General features: G+C 32.1%; 1 protein-coding gene across 4 annotated transcripts in view; it reads left to right on the top strand.

Moving 5' to 3' along the window:
- Positions 1-13,848, top strand: part of LOC117103193 (bone morphogenetic protein receptor type-2-like) — a 54,137-nt gene that overhangs the window by 3,780 nt on the left and 36,509 nt on the right. For all 4 annotated transcript variants that reach the window (XM_033243721.1, XM_033243718.1, XM_033243719.1 and 1 more), the window contains exons 2-3: positions 1,608-1,725; positions 2,923-3,111. In XM_033243721.1, the coding sequence (XP_033099612.1) occupies positions 1,668-1,725; positions 2,923-3,111 (247 nt within the window). In that variant the 5' untranslated portion in view covers positions 1,608-1,667. The remainder of the gene's footprint in view (positions 1-1,607; positions 1,726-2,922; positions 3,112-13,848) is intronic.

Below are 13,848 nucleotides of genomic sequence, written 5' to 3' on the forward strand. Positions count from 1 at the left end.
CAGTGTACTGGAATGAATAGATGGTATTACATAGTCACATCTACTGCACATAAAGTACATACATAATTTTTTAGTTTTTCTAGTTTTTAAAAATAAAAATCTCATTTGACATTTTACCTCAGCCTCAATTTGTTCTTATTTTGTTCTTAATTTTTAAGCATTTTCAGCCTCAGTGTTCTTATAAAATTTGTTATTAAAAAAAAGTGTAATGTGTAGAATTATAAAAAGAAATTTCTTGTTTTTGTAACTGATGCTGGTTTTGGCATGGCAAGCCCCATATTTGGTTAATTCGCTGTTTTATAATGGCTACTGTAAGTGCTTTACGTTGTTGATAAGCCTTTTTCGGCCAATTTTCAAAGATATTTTTTTGGATCACATTTTTAAATAATCCTGTCTTCGTTCATGGTGATATTGTACTAGTTTTCTATGGGCTATAAAAATGCAGACTTTTCAATTCTTCCAGCTAGAGACTGCATAAGCTATATGAACCCTGAATATTTTAAGCTACCCTGGGCAAGATTCTTGCATCTGGCTGTACTACAAAGGATGTTAATTGTTTACTATGAGGGATTCAACTATATAATTTATTGAGTTCATGTCAATCAAAATTATTCTGGGATGTCCCCCTTTTAAATGACTTTTTATTGGCTAAAAAACAAGTGTTAGTGACATGAGTTCATTGTTCTGTGTCCTTTTGATCTTACTGTAATAGACAGTGCTTAAGAAAGAAAACAATGCATTTGGAGGCTGTGGGTTTTTATTCAATTTTTCTTAACACCTTCTGTCTAAATTACAACTAAAGGACTACTCAGATTATATTAAAGAATACACAAACAACCATTAGGTCTTCAGTTGTTTTGTATCCTAATGATACTGTAGCCACTACTATAATTGGGTATTAAACTGACGAGTGTGATTGTAAAATGTGGAAAACCCCGAAAAATGTCAAGTTACATATAGTATGATATGAGCTGGAGTCCCAAGTTCGGGAATTCACTTTTGGGCTGTAGCCACTACTATAATTGGGTAATAAACTGACTTGAGTGTGATTGTAAAATGTGGAAAACCCCGAAAAATGTCAAGTTACATATAGTATGATATGAGCTGGAGTCCCAAGTTCGGGAATTCACTTTTGGGCTGTAGCCACTAATATAATTGGGTAATAAACTGACTTGAGTGTGATTGTAAAATGTGGAAAACCCCGAAAAATGTCAAGTTACATATAGTATGATATGAGCTGGAGTCCCAAGTTCGGGAATTCATTTTGGGCTGGGGAGATCTGGTTTAATGTTGTCGCATCAACAAATTTTTTGCTAAATGAGTGTGGTATTGCCATGGCCATTGAGCTAGTTTCGGGGAGACAATAATAGTCCATTGTAGTATTAACACATGAGTGCGGGAGACGGTGTCATTTTCCAGAAGGCTCTCCTGTGGTTTGTGGATAGTTTGGAACATAATAAAACACATTTGAAAAGAAAATTCTGCAGTCATGGCATACCTGTAGGGTATTGGAATAGTTAATGTTTGCGATCATGATCTCTGTCTATGGGTAGTGTACAGTACTGTATGATTCATCTGTTGTATAATGTGCATTTTATTTCTTTCAGAAACCAAAGGAGGATTCCATAATTTTACTGGAAAGACAGACAGTACATGATTCATACATTATGGCAGGCTGTATTAATCTACAACAGTTACTCTGGCTTATACTGCCTATTGCCATGGGTAAGCACATTTTTTGTTAACATGAACATGCCAAGTGCCAGTCAAAATAATTCAGATCATTCTTTTTATTAGTCAACAATTCTTTGCATGTTGTTGATTAATCATGCAATGACATTCTGTATGGATACAGTAGGTCTCATATAATTTATAGTATTTTAATATTTTTTTTGTATATAATATTAATTTTATGTAAACTTTTACCTTAAATAATCACATTGACCTTTTTAATGGATGTTATACTGAAGTTCTCTACCAGGGCAATGTCCGACAACCCAGACCCCATTTCCACCAGGGGTACCATATTGTACTAAAATCACCTATGGATTGTTAACAAATTTAATTATGCCACCCTAAATGATCAGCTCTTGCTAAAATAGCCTCAGTCTCACATGATTGTTGAATGCATACATAAATAATACGTATTAAATCTAACAATATCCACTTGCAATTGGTCATAATACTGGTTATAATAATGTACAGTAGCATCTTATCTAGTGATGCTGCTTAAAACCAATTAGTAATGCATATATGCATGACTCTCTTGAGAATTATGATTTGTTGCATTTTACCATATTAGGAATACAGGAAAAAAAATCATTTGCACTAAAGGGAAGGTGAAATTACCTTATTGTACCACAAAATTAGAATACATTTTTTTGACCTACTGTATGATTATCTTTATCACTCACGAAGCTTTTAACACACCTTTACAATTTACATGATATTTTCCATATGCTGAAAGAGATCATATTCACAAACTCCATAATGAGGTATACATTTTCACAGCTTTTTTTTTTATTAACCAATAGTATTAAATCTTTTTTCAATGCATTAAACTGATTATAATTCCAAATTTACAATAATTAGCTGGAAATTATTCTACAGATTATTTAATTTTCATAGCGTTAACTTTATGTTTAGTATCTGAGTCTCTTTGAGTAGATATTCTGAAGGATTAATAATTTTAAAAAAAAATCTTCTACTGAATGTGCTAATCAATCATTGAAGATTGGAAATGCTGCTGGGGTAGGGGATTGTTGGGGTTGAAGTGGGGTTGGGAAAATATTTTAAATTCTGGCCTTGATTCTTAAAATAGTAACTAGTAACTTGGAAAAAACAAGTCATTAATATTTTTATATTTTCTAAATTAAAAATAAATGATGTATTTATTCATACTTTTCTTCATACCAAATATAGCATTTTCAGAGGAGAAATTTTGTGCTTATTACAAGAATCCTGAATATCTTGGGGAATACGATGCAGATGTTGGAACTCTCCAAGCGGACAACAAGACAGTAAAGTGTACTCACGAGAAAGAAACATGCGTTTCATTGTGGCACAATAAGACCATGGACGGCCAGCTACATATTGAAATGATGTTTCAGGGTAAGGTCACGTTCCTTCCTTTAAACCCCTCTTTTTGTGAGAATCAAAGTTTGCCATAGGTAAATGGATACAAAAATGCCCATTGTTGGATTGAAACTGATGATTTAAAAGAAAATAAAATTTTGTTCCACACATTATTAATAATCACACCTTTTTTCGATGTAATGTAAAGCATCTGACACCATTCTTGCCATACATGTTTTTTTAAAGAACAGATTTTAAGATTTTAACACGGCCGAAAATGTTTAAAAAATACAAAAAAATACAGAAAGAAAGAAAGAAAAGAAGAAGAAATTGATGCTAAGGTAAAATATCAAATAATGTTTAGTATTAATAAAAAAAACAAATCAAGGTAGTCACATACAGTATAGTGTTTGAAAAGGTATAAATATCAACATATCAAGTCTATTAATGTATGTAAATGTAATGTAAAGCATCTGACACCATTCTTGCCATACATGTTTTTTTAAAGAACAGATTTTAAGATTTTAACACGGCCGAAAATGTTAAAAAAATACAAAAAAATACAAACAAAATTAGAAGAAATTGATGCTAAGGTAAAATATCAAATGATGTTTAGTATTAATAAAAAAAACAAATCAAGGTAGTCACATACAGTATAGTGTTTGAAAAGGTATAAATATCAACATATCAAGTCTATTAATGTATGAGATACATTACATTACATAAATGTACTCTATCAGATAGACTATATTTATATAATCTGAAGTTGTCAGATAATGACACAAAAGACTGGGTTAAGCTTGTGCTGAAATACATAATTTCCCCCAATAATAATTTTCACGCTATGAAAAGTGTGTAAAATAAGAACATATGGCCAAATTAAAAAAAAATAGTTTCTCATCTCCTCGTACATCTATTTTCTTAGCCTCTCCAATTTTTAATTTTTTTTTTAACTTTTTTTTATTTCCTTAATTTTACTTAAGTCTGGCTAACTCATATCAGAAAAATTCTCTCATGATAGTTGGTGGTTGGGGATACTTTTGGTTTGAATCATGTCTACTGCTTCTTTATTTGCTTTTAATGTGTCTACCTGGTAAAAGTGAGAAAGTACTGTAGAAGCTGTTTCCCATCAACCATCTTGGATTTGCGATCTCTGAGTGAAAAAAAAAGGGAAAAAAAGTGTCCTCGTTTGTTTTTTTTTCAAAATATTAGGACGAGAAACTACTTTTTTTATTTGGCCTAATAAAAAAATTTTTGAGCCTGAAATTGGCAAAAAAAAAAAAGTACATGGGGAGTTTGGGCAAAATTTTACTAGAGTTCTTATAATAAATTGTAGTGTTCCAGCTCCCACTTTCCATACGAATAAACAGAAAAACAAAACAAAATGCTTTATAATAACAATATCAATTTGAATATAGTTTTCAAATTGTGTTCCTGTTAATATTTTAGTCAACTAATTTTTTTTGTTACTCATCATCAAGTTTGTTGTGTTTGATCATTTAAAGAAACAAAGTGCTTTATATTATTCCCAGGTACTGTAACTAACTCTAATGCATTGTAGATCAGCCATGTAGACAATCTAGCATGAAATAGTTCTGATGGTTTCATTTTCATAAACAAAATTGCAAAATGCATAAATGTAAACTCTATTAAACAAAACCTACAAATATAAAAAATAATTTATAGGCCCATAAATTCAGTGAAATCGACTAAAAAGCAAATAATATAAAAACTAAGAAATTATCAGTAAACAGTATGGTTAAAACATGTAACTTAATACAAACTACAACATAGCTTCTAAAGAAAGCTTAGTGTGTAGGATGACTAATAGTTCAGGTATTGTCTTTCTTTGTAAATTCATATTCATTCACCAGTATAACAATGATTGATTATCAAAGTGATTATGCTAATTTATAATTGTTTCCTATACATTTGAAATGATGAAGAATAGCATCATTTATGACAGATTTTTTTTTTGTTTGATTAAAATTTAAAAAATGTGCTCTTAAAGTAAAATTACAACTTTACTTAATAAAACCAGGATGTCGGGCAATATTCAATTTTAAGGCCTATAGAAATTAAACAAATATTTCTTAAATTGGTTTTTTGAAAAATAGAATAATAATGATTAGTGGTCATTTATATTGTGTCTTTTCCTCGCGGTAACAAAGCGCTGTATCATGCACATAGAAACCCATGTTCAAAGGGCTAAAACAAGACGTAGCTAACAGTACAAAGCGCAAGCAATCCAGCTATTATAGTGGAGATCAATGCCTCCGACAGGCATGGATACACACAAATTGTTTAAGTATGTATAAATTTCTGCTGAAGTATTTGAATGTTTTAACTTTAAAGAAAAATCAGCTCAAAATATATTGAGGAAAGAACGTGAAACATTCTATCCCAGAAATACTGAGTGAAAACAAATTGAAAACAGAAAAAATGTATCATGTTAATGATTGCCAAATGTTGCCTTGCAAACAGCATAAAATGCATTTTATTACTTTGCCATCTATGGCAGATTGTGTTTTTTTATGGAGCCAATAAATTTGGCTGTTAAAGCAATTAAATGTAAGGAGATCTGGGCTGCTCCCCCCCTTATTTTATTCACACCTTGGTATCTCATTCTCATCAAGTACCATGTTATTTCCTGGTCACATGATGAAGTTCACAGTACTTAAACAAAATAGTGATTCAAATAAAGTATGGTAACCTTATAACTTTCTGTACACCTCATCTTAGTTTCATTTCTGTTATGGATTCTGTTAATGTTCACAAGTAATGAGGCATCAATGCTATGTATCAAATCATAGAGAAAGACCAAAATAGAATAATTTACATTTTATGCAAATTAGCATTGAACTGAACTTCAACCCATGGCAGTGGAATATTATTTTATTGAAACCACATATATTTCTGGCAGCTGTTAAGAATCAAAGTACACTGCTACAAAGGAAGCTGCCTATTCACACCCAAGCTACAGTACATGTTTTTCAAAAACAAATTTCTCCTTGTTCATCATATTTTTTTTATAGAAAAAATCCATTATTAAGTTTGAATTTTGTATTGATGGTTTATTTTCCTTCTATTCTAATCCAAAGAAAACAAAATAGCTTTTATATGCCAAAATGATAGTCTTTTTTTTCAATTTTATTTATTTTGTTCCTACAATAATTTCTTTTATTGTATACTCTATACTGAAGTATTGTCCATTCTTAAAATTGCATATTTTTAGGTTTTTCCAGATTTCACCACACACTTTTTTCCCCTGTTGTTTTAGGCCCAAGACCAACGATTATACAGTATGCCAAACAGTGACTTAATCACTTTTTAAAGTGGCATATCCCTTCATAAGACAAATATAAACACAAGGTGCTCTCATCTACATTAACTAAAGTCTCATTATGAGGTTTATTAGAGAGTTGTAGAATTGTTTTTGGTTGAGAAAAAAATGGTGTGACAGGAGCCTGGGATTGGAAGGCAAGCATCTTAACAACCAAGCTATTCAACTCCACTCTTAACACATTGGCTTTATTAAAAATATAAGAATCAAATATTTTAATACCTTTTGTCTGAAATTAACATGATACATAGTACAATATATCAGAACTACTGTATTCCTAAATACAATGTTCCTAAATATAATGATTTATCAGTTTGAATTTCAAAACGTTTATTTTCTTGTGACCCAAACACTGTGAAATATTGTTATTAATATTACTGGTATAACAAAATTCTTAGTTTCTGTAAAAGCAGCTATGTCAGTATTTCTACTCTTATATGATGACCCTTAATTTAGGTTACATCAAACAAAGCAAGCGATACGTTGATTAAATTGAACTCATCTTAATTTATGAATCAATTTGATAATTTAATTAATACCTAGTTGGAAAAATTATATTTAATTTCCCTAATGTTTATTGGATTGTGTCAAATGCTTCTACCTTTTCCTGGCCCCATGTGATTTATAGAGTATATGATGGTAAGATACTATTTAGGTGACCTGTGGTTGACCTCATGTTCCTGCCAGAAATTATAACCTGGTTTCCTTGTAAAATAGGTGCCTAATTACAAAGTATATTGTGCAAAAGAAGATTATAAAATGACATGCTGCTTTGTACTCTAAATTAATATATTATTAATTAATTATTATTATGGTCATTTCATGAATATTTTTAAATGAAGGACAAACAGCACATTTCAGACTAACAAATTCATTTAATCACAAGCTTTTACCACGCAGTGGTCTTGGTGAATGTACAAATAAGATAAAGTGTGGCCATATATACAGTAAGAACAAAAGAGGGTGGACAAATATTTTTGTGTCAGTCGCCATATTATTTAGTAACTTTTTTTTCCATAGGCATTGAAAACATTATAGAGTACTGTACACTGTACTGTCTAATAGAAGTCATTCTTGTAAATTTTAATTCCTGTGTTTTTGATTAGTTATAAATCTATGATAGAAGGGGCTATATTGCGATGATTAAAAAAATTATAAATTGTATAATGTAATAGATTATATTTTTTTAAATACATTAGGTTTTGTTATCGACAGATTGAAAAATAAATCAAAGTCTATGGTCCTTGGACTACAGTTTCACAATTTTCAATGATGTTAACATATTGATGTACATATTTAAAAAATGTTGATTTTAATTAGAACAGATTTTACATGTTTGTCATACTGTAAATGCAAGAATAACCACTGCTCGTGAATAAACGCCGCTCTTAAATAAGCGACGCACCAATCATGATTTTTTTCGTTAGGCGCCGAGAGTATAATTATATTTACGCTGTGTGTAGAAACACGGAGAAACAGAGTTTTAAATACAATGACACAGCGTAAAATGAACAAATAATACAATGAAGGCAAGCATTTCTTTATAAACGTTTATTTATGATGATAAGACCTATGATAGACTATGGGAATACGTGAAATAGGTAACATGGGAACGGGCATGGAAAGCGCCTCGCCAATTTGATTTTATAGGTACCGCTCTCAAAAAGGCGTCGCTCTCAGGTAAGCACCGCACAGAAGCCTACAAAAATTGTATAAGCGCCGCGGTGCTTATTCGACCATTTACGGTACACTGTGAAGGTTGAAATTTTTTTAAAAACATTTTTTTTATTCAACGGAGGGATGAACATAAGAATGACAACATTTTTATTGTGTTAAAAGCAGTCAAGGCATCAGGCCATTGAAAATGTTGATAATACATGATTTAGTACATTCAGTATTCCATGTTCCTCGTGGAATTATTTCCACCGATCAAATCTACAAATTAGTGATTGATATATCTACTAATTACTGATTGATATTTTGCTGTAATAAGACTTGATAGTCTCAAAACAAAACTACAGGACCAGAATATCCATCGTGAGCATCCTGAAATGTGATAAGCTTTTTAGTATTCAGTGAATGTTTTTACAAGGAATTGCAGTATTTTAAGTATTGATATGAAGGTTCAATTTCTAGGATAAGCCAAGTTATCCAAGACCTGCTCATTTTGCTAGCTAGTAAGAGGACTATTGTATAGTATTAATTAATCTAGCAAGATCCTCCTTGCTATTATTACCTACAGTACTTCATATCCTTATTGTAATTAGAGTGTCCATTGGGTAGAATCAATCTTTCTTAGCTTTAATTATTGGCAGTTTTTACAGACTCTAAAATCTCCTTGATCCATCCTCTCTTTAAAAATTTATTCAGACTTTTTATGAATAATCTGTCTGTTTTAATTCATTCTATTCAAAATTTGAATATTTTGGTTCTTTTTATAGCATTAGGATTCATTGAAATGCATGAATCCGTGATTGTAGTAATTATAAAGGAAGCTGTACTTCTACATCCTTGTCACCACAGCATATTTAGTAGAACATCCAAAACAATTTACAGAACAACATGTCAAAAAACAACTTTAGAATACTTTACAAAGTCTAGTGTACAGGTACTGTGAAGGTAGGTTCTATATGGACTACTGTAGGCCGTAAGTAACTTCCTTTCTAAAGGGTCACTTTGTCTCTGAGCTACCGTACCCGGTAAACTAGTACCAGCTACTCTTGTCTTTTACCTGGGGCTGCATGGACCAGTACACCTGTGTAATCCCCCTATTTTACTCGTCTCAAGAGATGCACTTCAAAGTGCACATGTTTGTTTGTTTACCTGGGGCTGCATGGACCTGTACACCTGTGTAATCCCCCTATTTTACTCGTCTCAAGAGATGCACTTCAAAGTGCACATGTTTGTTTGTTTACCTGGGGCTGCATGGACCAGTACACCTGTGTAATCCCCCTATTTTACTCGTCTCAAGAGATGTACTTCAAAGTGCACATGTTTGTTTGTTTATGTTATTGTTCTTTAAGCTGAGAAGCCTATTCAGTACAAACATGGAGGACTAAACTAATTCCTCCATGTACAGTAAAGTACTCTTCTCCCATAGGGCCCAGCAACAGGATTGATGTTAATTATAAACAAAAAAACAAAAAATTCAAAAATTAAATTCAACTAAATTTATAATGAAAATTTTAAAAATAATTAAGGTCAACATAAACAGTACTACAATGTCACATGCGGGGTCACATGAGCCAAATAGTGTACACTGTGTGGTCCTACAGTTTATAGTCCTTATCCAATATGTGTTGATCCACCACCATAGACGAACCTGCAGTTTCAACCGGCGCCGTTATTATTGCTGTACGTTGCAGCGCTATAATACATACTGTAATAAGAGCAGCATTTTTTTACATTCCAATATATTTCCATCAAGTTAAATAAGTTTACTTTTTAGTACAGTACTCATTAACTCTAGAATTTTAAGAAATATTGGTATTAAAATTCTCGCTACCATTAGTATTATTAGTACTACTGTAAATAATGTTATCTCTGTAATTCTTGATGGTATTTGTGTGATCATATGAATAGGAATATAGAAGACATTTGTAAAAAGTATACAGTCCAGACTTGTCATAAGGACATCACATCCTTTTATAACCATATAGGCACATCATGACTAGGTTTGGTATGGTTTGGTTTGGTTTTATTCGGTACTCAAAATTCACAAGAACAATGACAATATACCAGGAAAACCCATAAACCTGAAAAATAGCTTAATTCATTCTAATAGGTTCCTATAAACAAGCAATTATATGTTTTAAAATAAAAGTGAACCACAACAACAATCATGGTTAATGTACTTTTCCAAGGTGAATCTTTATCGCATATTTAAACTCATTTAATTTGTTATTAAATACACTTGATACTTGACACAATACCAGTCTTTAATAGTATTTTAATAAAACGTTTTTTGAAGCTTGGCCTTCAATATTTGGAATTACAAAGGAAGTTTTATAATCTAGACACAGCTTAAAGATTGAAGCATGTACCAAGGATTTTTAATGTAGTTGAAGTGTGATTAATTTGGTAATCGGTGGCATTTTAAACAAAAAATATTCAGCCTTTGTTGGAATTATGCAGCTAAGCTACTTGACATTGATTTTGCATCAGTTTCAGTAGCCACACATCCTTTAGCAGATGCAGTATCCAGAAATCAAATTAATGCTAGCTTAATTTGTTTATAATTCAGGAACTTGGCATTTGAAATATAACAAAAAATTGCAACAAACACCATTGAACTAATTTCAGCTACATGTAGGACTACTGTAGATCTTTATTTTGTGTCGATCAATCAAGCAAAGGTTTTTTTTTTGTCCTTCCGTAGAGCCTTATACAAACTATTAAATCTTATTTGACAAAAACATGTGACATGCCTCTTAAAGGCCGTATTTCCACAGCACTTAAAATTACTCTGATAAAATTATCTTAAAATTCCCTCCAAATATTTTATCTCATCATGCAAGATTGTGGATGTGTTGAATAGCAAAACATCTGTTTTATTGCCCTAGCACTATAGGGGACCAACATTTTTTGGTGTGAGATGGATAGGTTAAGAAATCGTTTGGTACTACCTCTCATACTCTGAGAAATATATCTGTCACAATGGTGCTTCATTGTATTATATATTGGAGAGATTGAGAAGAAGACGAAAAAGAATGCCAGCTTGGTTTGGTGCAGACCTAGGCCCAGCCAGATGTCATCAGTGTTGAGCGCAGCCAAAAGGCTTTTTTTATACAGTATTTAATAAGCCCGCTTTCCGATAGTCTGTCAGGTAATAAGTGCTGTGGAAACACATCCTAAATATGGTCATGATGACCCCAAAAATAGGTTGTGACGAACATAAAATTAAGATTTTTTTTATTGAGATACCAAGTTGAGTCCTATACTATGATTCAATTATTATCACAGAGTTTGGATGGGGTTTGCGGTGTTTTTTTGGAGGTTTGCAGGGTTTGCGGGGTATGCAGGGTTTGCAATACCCTCACATCATGACCATATATAGGCACATCATGACTATATATGGGCACATAACTATATACAGTATGGGCATACAACAGTTTTTTGTCAATGACAATTTGATAGTGTGAAAAGAGCACAGTTTAGTTGCTAAACTGATCTAAAACATTATTTATAAATGATAAAAATATAATCAAAAAAATATATAGTAATGATACTTTAAATTTGGCTACATTGGAAAGATGAAGCATTTCTTGTTATTTTTTTTAAATTATTGGTGGATGAAATTTGATGCTACCTGAGTCAATAAAAAATATGGAAATGGCCACAAACATTAAAGTTTAGCATGCAGTAATGAACTAATATTTACTATTATTCGTATTATTTCTATTAAAATTATTAAAATTTTATAACTTAACAATATTTTTAGTAACCCCTAACAAAATCAATATAGGATGTTCTTTAGAGGCCCTTTGTATAACCATATTAAAAATATACTGGTATTATTTTATTACTATAGAATTATTTGAAATTAAATTTATTTGAATTTTGTCACAATTTTAGAATCAAATTAGTATTGATATTACACTGGTAATTATATGAAATTCCAAAGAAGGAAGATAAGCCATGGTTTATTCTAATTCAATTTTCTGATAATGTATGTCCACGTTTAAAAAGCCACTTACCAATCTGGCCAATTTTTGTATTAAATTTTCTACAGCATTGGCATACTCAATTATACTGTACTGTAATAAGCAGCTGTATCTGATATTAATGCAGTGTACATTGATGTGACCTAAGGCTTGAGCTAAGGATCATTTCTTTGCTATTAGAGCAATACATTAGCCAACTAGAAAACCGTAGGTTCCATGATCGGGGTAATTGTTCAAGCGACAGTATTTAAAAGCAATGCCCTCCCAAGTTCAATTTTTATGCAGCATTTATCACAACCCATGCTTGTTGTGAAGTGTAGTTTAATACAGGTCTCCCTAATTTAAGACCGCTTTTCTGTGGTCCCAAATTAAACAAATGTGTATTCATCTTTATTAGATCAAAGCTACTAAAGACCATGGAAAATCCCTGTCCCAAAAGTGGTCTTTAATTTGGAAGGAGACCTGTATTTAACAAAATTAAAGTGTGATTGTTTCACATAGTACAGTATGTGCCATTTCGTACACAGTGAACCTTGTTTGAAGTGACAATCCAACTGAACAGAGCCAGGAATATGTATGTCTCACAAACACCTGTTGTCCCATATACGCACATGTTAATAGCGTATGTTTTTACACTGTCATTTTGTAGGACCTCAGCAACCGTAACCAGGAGGCGAGGCTTAGAGGGGAAAGGTCCATGTAGATGCATAAATTGATAATTTACGTCTTGTCCGTAGTATAAAGTGGTGAAATTGTGAAGTGTATGAATTGTAGGCTTATCTTTAAGGTAACTTTACAAATTTATGACTGGGAAAGTTGCAGTAGGGTACTGGTTGCTCAAAAACAAACAGTATAGTGCTAAAATTACTGTAATGGCTGTCAATATCTTGAGGAGAGCTGTTAGTAGTGTAGCTCTCCTTCTTTTTCATTAAATCAAGGTCTGGTAAATACAGTAGGGTCCAGGGCCTGTTTTTTTGCGCTCAGTGATATGACCCATGATATACTTACGTCGTATTGTATCTAATCATACGATATAAACAGGATGTCAAATTTCAACACAGGCTTAGAACTTGAAATTAGTTGACGTCAGCTTGTGATATCAGTCACTTTTAAGAACTAAAGATTTACGTAGGCATCAATCATTCCCAGAATTCCTTATGCTTACCTCGGTGAGGACATTTAAATCGGGTCTAATGCTCATTAGTATATTATCACTCATTTAAAATTCAATGAAACGTGACAGCCGGGTTAAAAGTGTCATTTTATTATGCTCAGTAATTGTAGCCTGCCATCCTCAAAGCAGTTCATTAGCATTTTAGACTCGGACTCCTTCATCAAGGAAAATCACTGCTTGTTAAAAATTAAGTTAAACATTTTTTTGAAAAGATTGAATGCTATTAAACTTTATGTTTTAGCCTTACTATTTTCATGTGCTTTTCAAAAGGTTGTTTTAATTTAGAGAGAAACCATAACCTGTTTCTTGAAAATGGAATTGAGGTTAGTACGAAAAAAATGAGTTTGAAGTGTCATTTTTGAAAGACCTTAGAAACAACGAGGTCACTCAATGACGTCATTGGTGACCGACTTTGCCAAACTTCATCCAAGCGCGAAATCAAAACAAACACTGCGCGACGATGGCCTAGCGGAGGAAGAAAAGCCCGAACTTCTACCCTAGGCTGTTAGTATATTACATAGTTTCCCGAGTTTTACACAATATGCTAGTAAATTGTGTTGTAGGGGGTTATAAGTGCACACGAAGTAAATATT

The sequence above is a fragment of the Anneissia japonica genome, unplaced genomic scaffold (assembly GCF_011630105.1).
Source record: "Anneissia japonica isolate Jap-2015-1 unplaced genomic scaffold, ASM1163010v1 scaffold2652_len1590060_cov184, whole genome shotgun sequence".
Classification (NCBI taxonomy): Eukaryota; Metazoa; Echinodermata; class Crinoidea; order Comatulida; family Comatulidae; genus Anneissia; species Anneissia japonica.